Below are 13,808 nucleotides of genomic sequence, written 5' to 3' on the forward strand. Positions count from 1 at the left end.
CCTTAAGATACGTACTTAGTAAATTATCATACCATGACATTGTCCAATGAATAAACTATTGCTGTCCCTCTCTGCTAGCCTCCTGCACATCAATTTGTCATCCCCACTCTTATCTTGAGAGTACAAGGTCACAACTGCATCTTGTTACGGCCCAGCACTGGGTGACTCCCTCTACATTCCTAGCTCATGATGTTTTTACCTAACAATATGCATATCAATTTTGAATATACAAGATACTGTGCATTATATTTTATGGAACAGATGTTCCCAGATGTTTTTATTCTTCAAACAAACCTTTCCAGATGTTTTAACTCCTTTCCAGAGGCTGAAGTAAACAATGGTAAAAATGACAAAGAGGCACAGAAGAAGCTGCCAGCGGATCACACCCACAGAATGTAGCCCCTGGGATTTATGAATCTCCAGTACATTTCGTCTAAACACAAAAGAGAAAGTTGAGCAAAAAATATATATTACTCGTATAAATAATTATACTTTAATTTTTTTTATATAAAAGGTGGCAGTTTAGCACCATAGATTCTCATACTCAACAGGTTGCAGAAATAAGAACCCTGATAAACTAAGCAAATATCTCAACTGAAGCTTAAACACACACCTGAGGGGTGGTAGTGGTATCTCAGTATTATTGCCCTAAAGTGAAAAGGAATTTTATCCACCACCTCAGATTACTCTGCAAGTTCCTCTGGGAAGGATGTGCAACTACCCTGGAAAAATTCAGGTACCAAGACCAAAAACAGTTGTCTATTTGAACATCACATTTTGGTGATATTTACTGCCACTTGTGTCTGTATGATGACACGGATCATACTCCAGCAAATAATCAGTTAGCAATAAAGTGCTTTGACATGTCCTGAGCACATTAAAGCATTCCAGATAAAATGCAAATTATTTTCCCATTGGTAGGATGTGATAAAACACAATATAGATCTACATGGTTCCTGAGAGAGGCATTTCAAGCAATCTCTGCAGTGACACAATCCACAAACAGTACACAATATATAGCCTAAATAATGCTGACATTTAAATTGCAACACTAATCCATCTGGTGGCATTAGTGATTTCACTCAAAAGTATGCATCTCCACCGAGTTGAATTCCAGAACAGGGTATGTTAATAAAATCTTGTGAAAGATTATTAGTAAGACATAATTATCCTTCATAATTTCTGGTCTATGCTTAGTTACTTGATCCCAGTCCAAACACTAAAGTTAGCTTCAGGAGTCCTTGGCTGTGGATCAATAAATTCAGTTAACATCTCACTTCAGATTGCAAAGTGAACATGTATGTGAAGGAGCAGAGATCTGTTTATCTGTGGTAACATGACATTTTCGATTTCTATTTGGACACCAAATATAACAACCTCTCCATTCTTACTGTGGCATCCCTCCTTCCCCAACCATCCCCTCCCTACTCGATAGCTCAGATAGCCTTTGAAGTCACGGTTAAACACAAGTCACCTACATAAAAAACTCTTCAGCTGGAGATTTGGAGAAGTTATTCCAGGAGACATTATTCTTGCCAAAGTAGTTGATACAGTTGGGTGTGTTCCAAGAATTGTCACAATTAGTCCATGGCAAGGTGGCCGTGAATGAACAGTAGAAATAGTAGAGAGCCCAGGATATGATGGTGTTGTAATAGAAGGAGACGTACAGAGAAATGATACAGATTGCGTATCCAATCCCTAAAAGACATTAAGTGGTAGACATTTTAATTCAAACAGGGTAGAATCATGATTCTCATGTTGTTACCTGGGTTCCATTTGCTTCGATCTTTGCCTTAATATTTATTGTTCAAAGCTCTTTACTCATGAACATTCTTAACTTCAGTTAACTCCTTTACTGCTCGAGATAAAGGCAAGAAGTGAGTATTTTGGGGAGATGGGCTTGCTTTTGCTATTCTAATGTCTACAAAGGAAGACCATTCTGCATCTCCTCCACCAAAAAAACCTCATACCAACATACAACCCTTAACAGTTCCATCAGGATCAGGTTCAATCCCGATCTCCAGTGCTACTTGAATGGTGTCTACATGTTCTTGTGACAACACAAGTTTCCTCTGGGTTTTTTGATTTCTTCATACATCCTAAAGATGTACAGTCATGTTGGTAGGTGAGTTGGCCATTGTAGATTGCCCTGAGTGTGTAGATGAATGGTTGAACCTAGGGGACTTGATGAGAATGAGGGAAAAATAAAATTATATTGAGTAAATAGGTACCTGATCATCAATGTGGACTTAGGAAACCAAAGAGCCTGACCCGGTGTCAAAAACAAGTCAAAATCATTCAGTGTGGAAGCAGGCCCTTTGCCCCAACTTGTCTACGCCATCAAAATATCCCACCCACACTTGTTCCACCTGCCTGCATTTAGCCCACATCTAATAAACCTTTCCTATCCATGTACCTTTCGAAATGTCTTTTAAATGTTGCAATTGTCCTCACCACAATCACTCCTCTGGTAATTTGTTCCATATACCCACCACCCTTTCTATGAAGGAAGGACTCCACAGATCCCTTTTAAATCTTTCCCCTCTAACCTTCAATCTATAACTTCTAGTTTTAGATGCCCTTTTCATGGAAAACAGACGATGACTTTTCCATGCTCCTCATGACTTTATAAGGCCTTTCCCTTTAGCCTGCTGCACTTGAGGGAGAAATGTTTCAGCTTATCCTGCCTCACCTTGTATTGCAAGCTACCTGGAAACATCCTCAGGAATCTTTTCTGCACCCTTTCCAGCTTACTAAGAATTGCCAGTTTTCAACTTCACTGGTCTGACAACTGGCAGTTTGTATTTACCCATCAAGCAACCCACTTTTGTTATTTTTTTTTAAATCCCAAAACTGCTATTAAAGGGCCAATACTTTTTCCCAGGATAGGAGAATCTAAATCTAGAGAGCATAGATTTAAGGTGAGAGGTAAAATTTAAAAGGTATCTGAGGGCACCTTCTGATAGTTGTATGGAATGATCTTCCAGAGGCAGTGGAAGAAATGGGTCAGTTGTAATATTTCTTTTTCTCCCCCCCAATTTTTTTATTAGTTTCATCAAGTACGTGACAATAAAGTAGTGTTAACAAATCACATATAAAATAAAATGGTGATAAGACCTATGTTACATCGAAAAGAAATAAAACCTAAAAAAACTATACTCATTATCAACCCCCTCCGCTCAGAGGCTACTGGCTTAACCTAAACAGTCCACGACCTGATAATAAAAGGTAATCAAAGGGTTAAAAAAATCAACTAATCTTATAAATTATGAAAATAATTAAGAACCCTATAAAGAAACAAAATTAAGATTCATTTCAGTAGTGGAGCATCTAATTTTTTCCATTACTCACAGGCAACCATTGAGTATGAGTGGAAGGGACAGCAACTTTCCATCTCATTAAAATGGCCCTTCTAGCGATACGGGAAACAAGAGCAACAATATGGGATTGTGAAGCAGTCAATATCAGACCCATTGGAATGATTTTCAACAGCCATTTTCTGAAACTACATGGGACTCTATTTTGAAGTGAGTGCATTCATCCTCTCTTTGTGCTAGACACTCACTAATACATTTTAAGGTAGTACACCAGGCCCACTGATCCATTCTTCCATAAAACCAATTTTCTGTCTTTTCTGCTATTTCTCCATGGACCTGTGTGTTCTAACCTTCCAGAGCAGCTGACTGAGTGGATCCTTAATGCATGCCTTGCTGAGAGGTTGATTGGATAGAACAGGGGTGTCAAACTCAAATTCACAGAGGGCCAAAATTAAAAACTTGGACGAAGTCGTGGACCAAACTAAATATTTATTGAAAATTTTCAACAACATCTGCATGTTTTCTCTTCTTTCAACATATGTAATGTTAAACTTTTTCTTATTAAAATAGATGTTTAATAATAGTTTTGGTTAAACTCTTTCCAGAAGAAGCATTAACAAATGAGAAATAAAATATTCAATAAATAATATTTCTCTATAGCCTTTAAGCTCCTTTTAAATGTATTTTTTTTCACAAGCCAACAAGTCAAAAAAATAACAACTTGCTTCAATGACAAACAAATTTGTCTTTTAAAATGATGAACATATAGTCTGCTTCCCACCTGTCTTGAAAGGTCCTGTTTTCTATCTTTCGTTTGGCCATTTTTCGTAAGGGGTTTATTACATGTGAGTTCGGCGACAGGTGGCAGATGCTAATGAAAGTAAAGAGAGGAGGTGGGGGCGATTAGCGGGCTGAGGGGCCGGCGCCAACACATTTGCAAAGCATTCTGGGATTTGTAGTATTAGCTGTGCGTGCGCTATACTGGCGCGGCAGCCAGCGGGCCAGCTCTAATACATATTTGATATGATCTTGCGGGCCAAATATAATTATATCATGGGCCAAATTTGGCCCGCGGGCCTGAGTTTGACATGTGTGGGATAGAATGTTCAGTTCCTATAAAGTAAATACTTCAGTATTATTGACAAGTTTTTGTTGTTTCAGTACCTCTTATTTTCTTTGTGACTAGTTTCATGGAAAGTGCTTTGAATTTTACTTCTGTTAAACATTTTATATCTATATTATTACATTATATTTTTACATATCATAATGAAAACCAGAGATGTACACTCTAGTGATCATTGGGAGAACCAGAGGTTGAGGGTGAACAAATTTGTTATTGGAAGTCACTATCTCGGAGGATCTTTCCTGGACTCAACACACAAATGGTATTGTGAAGAAAGCACATTGGTGCCTCTACTTCCTCAGGAGTTTGCAGAGGTTTAATACGATATTGGAAACCCTGGCAAATTTCTACCTATGTGTGGTGGAAAGTGTGTTGACTGGCTGCATCAAGGTCTGGTATGGGGACACCAATACCCCTGATCATAAAGCCAGAACAGCTGCTGCCCTTCCACCACCAGACTCCTCAACAATAAACTCAATCAGGTCCTCATTTAAGGACTCTTACACTTTATTGATTATTTTTCTCTCTGTATTGCAATTTGTTTACATGTGTACATTGAGTACAATTATTTTTTTGCAATACCAATAAGTGGTCATTCTGCCTGGCTGCAGGAAAAAGAATCTCAGAGTTGTACATGAGGTCATAGAACATTACAGCACCTTTCTAGTCTGTGCCAAAGAATTTTTCTGCCTAGTCCCACTGACTTGCATCCAGTCCATTTAGCCTTCCATACTTGTCCCATCCACGTACCCATCAACATTTTTCTTTAATGTTAAAATTGAGCCTGCATTCATCACTTCAAATAGCATCTTGTTCCACATTTCCATCACTCTCTATGTGAGATAGTTCCCCCTCACTTTCCCCCTAAACATTTTCCTTTCACTCTTAACCCATGTCCTCTGGTTTTTTATCTCACCTACCTTCAGTGGAAAAGTCTACCCACATTTATTCTGTCAATACCCCTCTTAATTTTAAATATCTCTATCAAATCTCCTTCATTCTTCCACACTCCAAGGAGAAAAAGTCCAAACCTGTTTAACATTTCCCTGTAACTCAATTCCTGAAGTCCAGCAATGTCCAAGTAAATCTTTTCTCCACTCTTTCAGTCTTATTGATATCTTTCCTGTAGTTAAGTGAACCAAAATGGCATACAGTACTTTAAATTTGGTCGCGCCAATGCCTTATACAATTTTACCATAACATCCCAACTGCAATACCCAATATTTTGATTTATGAAGGTTACTATACTAAAGGCTTTCTTTACAACCTAATCTCCTGTGACGCCACTTTCAGGGAACTATGTACAGTATCTGTTTTTTCAAATCCCTCTTTTCTACCACACTCCTCAGTGCTCCATCATTTACGTGTATGTATTCTGACAATGTCTAAAATCTTATGTCTGCACCTTTAAATATTGGGCAGATCCTCTTCCAAACAGGAATGACTCCTGTCTTCTGGTACTGTCCCAATGCCAACTCCATGTAGAACAAAGGAATTCCTCCAAACATTGCCATTAAGGTGTAGGGAATGAGAAATGCACCTGTAATTGAAAAATAAATTAACTCTTAGGATACAAGAGTATTAATCTCAGGTGTACACCAGGGTATTCCTGGATAGTAGAAGCTGCTTAATGTTAATCAACATGTAATTCAAGGCAAGATGGTAAAATAACTTGTGTATAATTACTCCACTTTCTACAAATATCCAGTGCATACTGACTGTACTAATATGCAAACATTCTAAAACACAAACAGCCCAAAATACAATGTCTGCTGACCAGTACACTGAGGGCTTCCCACAGTGCAATGATAGCCACCAAGTGAACAATACCATTCACCTAAACCAATACCAATATTACTTTCCAAGATAAAACCTGGTAATTTAAAGTGGCTGCTCAAGGTCAACACTGCATGAAAGATTTGACACTGAATTTAAAATTGCAATGGACCAAAGGATTAATGCACATACCCTTTTTAAAGATGTCTTCGATATTTTCTTTCATCAAATTGTGAACTTATTTTGGGACTGAAGTCTGCCAGGTCTCAGGATTGTAATTCTGTCATTCTGGATCCCATTACAAATTACTCTCTGTCAAATACCCATAGAATTAGCCTTGAAGGTATTGAATAATTCTGTTCCTACACCCAGAGAGACAATGGAATTTAATTCATACACATTATCTGGGTGAAAACAATGTCCTCACACTCTTTTAAATTTTGCCATTTCAAGGGCTGGCTAACCTTTTCATTTTTAAGCATATAGCACGGTAACAGGTCATTTCGGCACGAGTTCGTGCCAACTAATTAACCTACACCCCCAGTATGTACACGTGAGCCAAAATGACCTGCAACTGTGTTGTATGTTTAAAAATGATCTAGAACCTTCTGCTAATGGCAACTCTAGTATCCAAACTAAATCAGTCAAGACCTTTGAACAAGACCGTAGACCATAAAACCAAGACTAAAGATCTCTCAATCTTTGCCTCAAAGAGAACAAATCCACCTTTTCAATGCTCATCTTGTCCCTGAAATCGTGGAACTATTCCAATTAATCTTTTCTGAACCTCAGTGGGAATCCTTCCAAAAATTTGGCAATTAGAATTTGGAAACAATATTCCAGTTGTGATCTTCTTACTGATTCAACACACGTTCTCTTTTTTATACACTTCAATTTGTGTTATCAACATGCTCTTGTAGTTTCAAATATTTTGTCACATACACACCCAGGGTCCGCACACCATTTAAAATGGTGACATCCTGTCTCTACCATCTTCCCTTCAGACTTCCCGAATCATTCACCAGCCATTTGTCTGCTCACGTATGAGCCTGTCTGGTTTCTCTTGTTATCTTCGTCACGGTTTACCACACATCCAGGTAGGCTTTGGGACTGTGTAAAAAGCAGTGGTCAAGCACCAACTCCAGGGGAACGCCATTCACATCATAGCTACCTGTCATGATAATTAATATGTATGAGATGTACCGGAAGTCACGTGGTATGAGAGAGAAATAAGAACACAAGCAGGAGAACAAAGGAAACGGGAGAATAAAGCCACTGAGAAGTTTACCTGATAAAACTTGTGTTTAATGTTTTATTAACTTCACATTTCGGGCCACAAATGTGACATTGGCGACGAGGATGGGATTCGAACCCACGCGTGCAAAGCACAATGGAAAGTATCCTGGAAAGAAAGATTCCATTCGCCAGATAGACGGTGACAATGATGATACCCAGGAGGAACAGAGTTGTTACCAATTTACGTTGAATGAAGTACGTCATGAGAAGGTCCCAGTGATCATTGGTGGAGTGACAGTGCAGGTCATTGTAGACTCAGGCAGTGACAGTAATGTGATTGATCGACATTTATGGGAGAAGTTGAAAAGGAAAAAGATCATCTGTACCTCAAAGAAGTGTTCCAAGAAACTGTATCCATACACAGCAACCAAGCCATTGCAGACCATTCGATGTTTTACTGCAACTGTTGAAGCTGGAGATAAGTACACCGAAGCAGAGTTTATGGTCATAGAAGAGAAGGGAGATCCATTGCTGAGTAGAAGCACAGCGCAAGACCTGGCAATACTTCATATTGGAGCTTGTGTCAATTCAATTCAGTCATACGAGGATATGAAGCAAGAATTCTCCGCAGTCTTCCAAGGAGTAGGAAAGCTGAAAGGTCGACAATTGAAGCTAGCGGTAGATGAAACGGTCAAACCCAAGGCACAACCAATGCGCTGAACTCCGTTTGAACTTCGTGGGAAAGTCGAAGCCAAAATTAAAGAATTGATCGAACAAGACATTATTGAACCGATGGAACATTCGGCACAATGGGTCAATCCCGTAGTGATTGTGCCCAAACCAAAGGGTGACATAAGACTATGTGTTGACATGAGAATGGCCAATGAAGCTATAATTAGAAAACGACACCCTATACCAACAGTGGAGGAAGTACTTCAAGAACTAACTACCAGCAAGGTATTCTCAAAAATTGATCTGAAATGGGGCTATCATCAATTAGAGCTGGATCCAGGTTCCCGAGATGTAACTACATTTGTGATTTACTGTGGATTGTATCGTTACAAGAGACTATCATTTGGAATTAATGCAGCTTCGGAGATCTACCAGTATGAAATCCATCGAGTGATTCAAGGCATTCCTGGAGTTGACAACATCATAGTCCATGCAACAACGAAGGAAGAGCATGACAAACGGTTGAGGCGTGTACTATCTAGACTACAGAAGGCAGGCCTTATCGTGAATGGAAACAAGTGCCAGTTCAGTGTGTCAGAAATGGACTTCATGGGACACAGACTTACAAGGAAAGGACTAAACCCTGCAGAGGCCAAGGTGAAAGCTATTGCAGAGGCACATGCACCTCAGAACGCAACAGAGGTGAGGAGTTTCCTGGGATTGGTCAATTTTTGTGCAAAGTTCATTCCTAATTTCGCTACAGTGGCAGAACCACTAAGGAAACTAACCAGGAAAGGTGTACCATTTCATTTTGGATCTGAGCAGAGAAAGCGTTCACAGCGCTGAAGCAAAGCCTGACAGATGCAAAAAACTCTTGGATATTACAATCCGGCGGCATCAACCAAAGTCATAGCGGATGCCAGCCCGGTTGGTTTAGGAGCCGTGTTGGTCCAGATGCATGATGGAGGACCAAGAATCATTGCCTATGCCAGCAGATCGTTATCAGATGTGGAAAGAAGATACTCTCAGACAGAGAAAGAAGCACTCGGACTTGTATGGGCCTGTGAGAGGTTCCATGCATATTTATACGGCATTGAATTTGAACTCATCACAGATCATAAGCCATTAGAGGTGATCTATGCACCTACATCCAAACCATGTGCCAGAATAGAGAGATGGGTACTCAGACTACAACCCTACAAATATAAAGTAATCCACATTGCAGGGAAAGCAAACATTGCAGATCCGCTGTCCAGATTGGTGAAGGATGGATGTCCACAATCCAAGTCAGAATTGGGAACAGAAACAGAGAGCTTTGTACGCTTCGTAGCTATTCAGTCGACACCGAAAGCTGTGACTACGAAGGAAGTCGAGAGAGAATCCGAACGTGATCCAGAACTCATGGAAGTAAGAGAATGCATACAGAGTGGACAATGGGACAAGTGTACTCACAAGGCTTACATTCCCATCAGAGACGAACTTTGTTGCATCGGACAGTGTGTATTAAGAGGTTGCAGATTGGTGATACCGCAAAGATTGAGACTGAAGATCGTATCCTTAGTGCATGAAGGACACCTAGGTATTGTTGGTACCAAGCAAAACCTCAGGACCAAGGTATGGTGGCTAAGTTGTGATAAGGACGCAGAAAAATTTGTTAAAACTTGTCACGGATGTCAAATCACAAGTAGGAGTAATCCACCAGAACCGATCCGGAGCACGCAACTCCCGACAGGACCATGGATCGACGTAGCTGTTGATTTTCTTGGACCCTTACCGACGGGTGAATCAATTATGGTAGTGATAGATTACTACAGCAGATACTATGAGTACGTGGTGTTGAAGTCCACAACCACTGAAAAAACAATACAAGCATTAGCAGAGATATTTGCAAGATATGGATTACCTGTTACATTATACTCTGACAATGGTCCACAATTCATTTCAGAGACATTTACGGAATACATGAGGACCACAGGTATCCACCATCATAAAGTAACTCCGAAATGGCCGCAAGCCAACGGGGAAGTAGAGAGACAAAATCAGTCCATTGAAAAACGATTGAGGATTGCACACGCAGAAGGACAAAATTGGCGAGAAGCATTGCTATCTTATGTGGCTGACTATCGAGCAACGCCTCATGCAACCACTGGAAAAAGTCCTGCAGAAGCATTTTTTGGGAGAAAAATCTGCACTAAAATGCCAGAAATAAAGGAAATCCGAGACGACCAGGAGATGAGGGACCACGATGCTGAAAAGAAAGGTGCAGCAAAGCTGTACACAGATTCGAAACGTGGAGCCAAGTACTCAGACATCATACCAGGAGATAATGTTCTAGTGAGGCATGAAACTGGTGGTAAGCTAGACACACCTTATTACCATCAACCCTAAACTGTCGTATCCAGAAGTGGCAGTATGGTGACAGTCAAGTCTCCGACTGGAGTCCTGTATAAGAGAAATGTATCAGGTGTAAAAAGGTACCAGTCCAGAGATACATCGAGCGAAGAGGTTGAAAGGCCAATACGAGATGCTGAAACTGAGAGACCTGATGATGTTCCAGAGGCAGTTACCAGCACTCCTGATGAAGTGACTAGAGTGCCAGAAACACCCGAAGCCGTGGCGAGCAGTATTTCAGACGCCGAGAGTGAACAACCGAGAAGCGACGACAATATCGCAGGCAGGCCGAAACGAAACCGGAAAGTGCCCAAACGATACGAAGACTTTGTGCCATAATTTTAATAAGAACTTTGGGACAGTATTTTAATCTTATATCATAAAGTGCATGTATGAGTACTGTAGGAAGTAAATTTTATGTAGTTGAGTTATAGTATTACCATTAGTTACGATGTTTGTAGGTTTCCGAGGGCTATTGGTAAGTGAAGGTAAAATTTATTTCTGATTAAAGGAGGGATGTCATGATAATGAATATGTATGAGATGTACCGGAAGTCACTTGGTATGAGAGAGAGATAAGAACACAAGCAGGAGAACAAAGGAAACGGGAAAATAAAGCCACTGAGAAGTTTACTTGATAAAACTTGTGTTTAATGTTTTATTAACTTCACAATTCGGGCCACAAATGTGACACTACCCACCACAATTACAAACGATGGAAGAGCTCGGCCGGTAAAACGGCAACTGGAAAAAGGAGCCGTCCCACTTGTCGGGTCTGGAATCCTTCCTCAGACGTTGACCGGTTTTTCTCCTCACTGATGCTGATTGATTGGCTGAACCCCAGAACTATAAGGCGCTGCAGCACAGAAACAGACCCTTCGGCCCATTTAGTCTGTGGAAATCCACACTGTTTTTGTGTCTTCATTAGTTTTTCACCCTCCCCTCTACTTTCGCGTTGCTGCCTTTAGGCCAATTTTCTAACCCGCCGATCAGTTTTTTTTGTGTGTGCGAGATGTCCGGTGGAAAGCGAAATCGAATGGACAATATGGGAATTGCCTTCATAGAATCCTGGACTCGGTACGATTGGCCCGAACACCAAAGCCGTGCCAATAACTTTGACTTTCCGCAAAGAGACTGGGGAATTCGTCGGCGTCCTTTATCGTGGTGATTCCCTCAAGGGAAGGGAAGCAGTGAAAGACTCGAAGCCCACAAGAAACTGAGGATGCTGGAGCAAAAAAAACCCAAATCTGCTGGAGAAACCCAGCAGGTCGGGCAGCGTCAGTGGAACAGAAGAGTGGTGGGGGTTTCGTGCTGGACCCCACCAGGACCACTGATGCTGACCGACCCGCCGAGTTTCGACAGCAGACTAGGGTTTTTTTTTTAATTTATTTAAAGACCTTTACATATCCCAAAAGAAGTATTTCGATATCCAAGATCTTATAACACCGAAGCAATTCGAATTTTAAATTAAAAGAAGAACGAATGGGAAGGAAACGACCGCCTGGATAACACATTTTACGCAATCAGAAAAATCAAAGTGCAACGTTTCCAAAATCAAACCACACTTGGTTTATGTGCTATTGATGTTAAAATGAGGACAGAGAGCCATACAGCTGGGAGCTTTGTGGTCGCTTTCAATAAGACAATAGCCTATAATTGTGTAACTACATCTCGGAAGAGCCGGTTGAAAGAAATTCGTAATACGTAACCTGCTCCACAAATAACCACAAACTTTGGGGGGGGGGGGGTCGTACATGAGGTGTTTTTTTTTAAAAGCTTTGCGTGAAGCTATATAGTCCACTCTCAGCTGTGAATATGAGGGAGTTGATCGCAGGTGGGAGAAAATGGAGAGAAACGCTGAATTGGGGCAACAGCTCAGGCACGGGGGTGGGGCGAACCAGTGGCAGACTTCACGTTGGGAGGTATCCATACTGTCACTTCACACGAATCCTTGAGGATTCTCTTCCCCCTCATGCATAATGACAAACTTGTCATTTCTGCGTGCCGTACAGGTTGTAATTTCACTATTTATAACCGCAATGTGTGATGTTATAGATGTAACCAAAAGGTGTAAAAAATGTTACAGCAACCTATATGGGATAAAATTCTAGAAACTTGTGTGCAAGCTTAGCTAACCGTTGATAAGTGCGAACCGCCCACCTCATCCACTGCACTCTAATCGGAATAATCTTGAAAGGCCAATTGCTATTTAATCATCGATAATATTTATAGCTATAAGAAATCATCACGGACATGCCTTTTTATTTCGATGGCGCACTTTCCTTTCTCTGGGGGTGAAAATTCAACAATTGATCGAGTGGTACTTAGTGGTCTGTCTGATATTGGGTCCCTCCATCAACGAACCGTTGATCAACCCGAGCTACCTGCTCAAACAGTCCTTCAGTCTGTGCCTTCTCGCCGGGTTCATGCTCCGCTTATCCCGTGACCAACATTCACGTTGCCTAATCTGACAGTTCCTCTACTTGCCCCTCTGCCCATCTAAAAAAATACTAAATTCCAACCAGGTTGTGGGTACTAATATATTTTGTTCCCCGTGACGTGTTAACCAATGAGAATTAATATCGTTACTGCACCTGCCAGTGCAAGTCTAGACGGGGAGAACAACTGTGAGCCAAATTAGAGCTCACACGCGGTAATTTGTGGAGAGAGAGAGAGCGCGATTGAACAGAAGATAACACTGCGCGCGTTGAAAACTGAATGAAAAGACAGAAAATGCCACAGAGAGAACAGCAGAACTAAGGTTCAGGTCGACGACTTCATTCATTTGCTAAGGCTTGCAAGATTTTGTCTGGTTCTACAACCTGCAGATTCAGAGTGCCACCTGAGTTACAAATGTTAGTAAAACACAATATTAACTAAGGAAACTGGGGTTTTGAATACATGCTCAGACTGAATGGAGCTTCCTAGCCATTCACATCTCAGGACCGTACCAGTCATTTAAAACTTTAAATATATACTTACGGTTTTCTGCTAACTCCTATTTACCTCTTACAATTACATCTCTCGGACTGTAGAAATATAAACCTATCGAAACGAAGACAAGTTTCATAACGTAACAGCGAAGGCCGAAAACAGTTACTTTCAACATTTTATATTAAAAAAACCCACAATCATGTTATGCCCTGCATTTTTGAAATATGCTTAATGTAGAAAAGGTTTTGGAAATAAAAAATGTCGGAATATTTTATGGCTTTAACCCGCCTTTTGGTCAAAGAAGTTTCATTAATTATCAGAGCCAACATTTCGTCGTCAAATTCATTAGTTTATCCATCT

General features: G+C 40.6%; 1 protein-coding gene across 1 annotated transcript in view; it reads right to left on the reverse strand.

The window, feature by feature from the left end:
- slc6a4b (solute carrier family 6 member 4b) overlaps positions 1 to 13,808 on the reverse strand; it is a 73,358-nt gene that overhangs the window by 59,075 nt on the left and 475 nt on the right. The window contains exons 2-4 of the mRNA XM_069932753.1: positions 5,846 to 5,980; positions 1,479 to 1,698; positions 295 to 433 (exon numbers count right to left, since the gene is read on the reverse strand). Of these exons, the coding sequence (XP_069788854.1) occupies positions 295 to 433; positions 1,479 to 1,698; positions 5,846 to 5,980 (494 nt within the window). The remainder of the gene's footprint in view (positions 1 to 294; positions 434 to 1,478; positions 1,699 to 5,845; positions 5,981 to 13,808) is intronic.

This window comes from Narcine bancroftii, chromosome 4, assembly GCF_036971445.1.
Source record: "Narcine bancroftii isolate sNarBan1 chromosome 4, sNarBan1.hap1, whole genome shotgun sequence".
Taxonomy (NCBI): domain Eukaryota; kingdom Metazoa; phylum Chordata; class Chondrichthyes; order Torpediniformes; family Narcinidae; genus Narcine; species Narcine bancroftii.